The following is an 814-nucleotide window of genomic DNA, read 5'->3' as shown; positions in this document are numbered from 1 at the left end:
CCTGGCTCATGAGGGCCAGCTCGTTCTCGTAGCAGAAGGCACTGGGCGGGGGCGGCGGGGCGGGCAGCACGGTGATCTTGCTCTCCTGCAGCTCCCGGGCGGAGCAGCAGGGCGTGCCCGCCACCTCGTAGGTCTTGTGGAAGCGCGAGTAGTCCACCTTGTAGTGGCTCTTCTCCTCGAAGACCACGGGCTCGAAGCGGTGGCCCCACAGGATCTCGCTGGCCAGGTAGGAGCTGCGGGCCTGGGTGGTCATGGCGGTGGCCTCCACCATGCCCTCCAGGATGACCACGATCTCGAAGTCCTCGGACTCCAGCTCCTCCTTGCCCATGCCGTACAGCGGGCTGTCCTCGTCGATCTCGTGCACGATGATGATGGGCGACACCAGGAAGATGCGGTCCAGGCCGACGTCGTAGCCCACGTTGAGGTCCCGCTGGTCCAGCGGCAGGTACTCGCCCTCCTGGGTCATGTAGGGCTTAATGAGCTGGGCCCGCACGTGGGCCTCCACGATGTGGCTCTTGCGCAGGTTGCCCACGCGCCACATGAGGCACAGCTTGCCGTCGCGCACCGAGATGACCGCGTGGTGGCTGAACAGCAGCGTCTGCGCCCGCTTCTTGGGCCGGGCCATCTTGGCCATGATGGTGCCGATCATGAAGGAGTCGATGACGCAGCCCACGATGGACTGGACCACCACGGCGATGACCGCCAGCGGGCACTCCTCCGTCACGCACCGGAACCCGTAGCCGATGGTCGTCTGCGTCTCCACCGAGAACAGGAAGGCGCCCAGGAAGCCGTTCACGTGCATGATACACGGCTT

The 814-nt window shown here is 65.7% G+C and overlaps 1 protein-coding gene across 1 annotated transcript in view; it reads right to left on the bottom strand.

Moving 5' to 3' along the window:
• The window catches only part of KCNJ4 (potassium channel, inwardly rectifying subfamily J, member 4), a 2,301-nt gene that overhangs the window by 442 nt on the left and 1,045 nt on the right, over positions 1–814 (bottom strand). Inside the window, exon 3 of the mRNA XM_014530791.1 lies at positions 17–811. Coding sequence (XP_014386277.1) covers positions 17–811 — 795 coding nt within the window. The remainder of the gene's footprint in view (positions 1–16; positions 812–814) is intronic.

Source organism: Myotis brandtii, unplaced genomic scaffold, assembly GCF_000412655.1.
Source record: "Myotis brandtii unplaced genomic scaffold, ASM41265v1 scaffold78, whole genome shotgun sequence".
Classification (NCBI taxonomy): Eukaryota; Metazoa; Chordata; class Mammalia; order Chiroptera; family Vespertilionidae; genus Myotis; species Myotis brandtii.
This window is presented reverse-complemented; position numbering and strand designations above follow the sequence as displayed.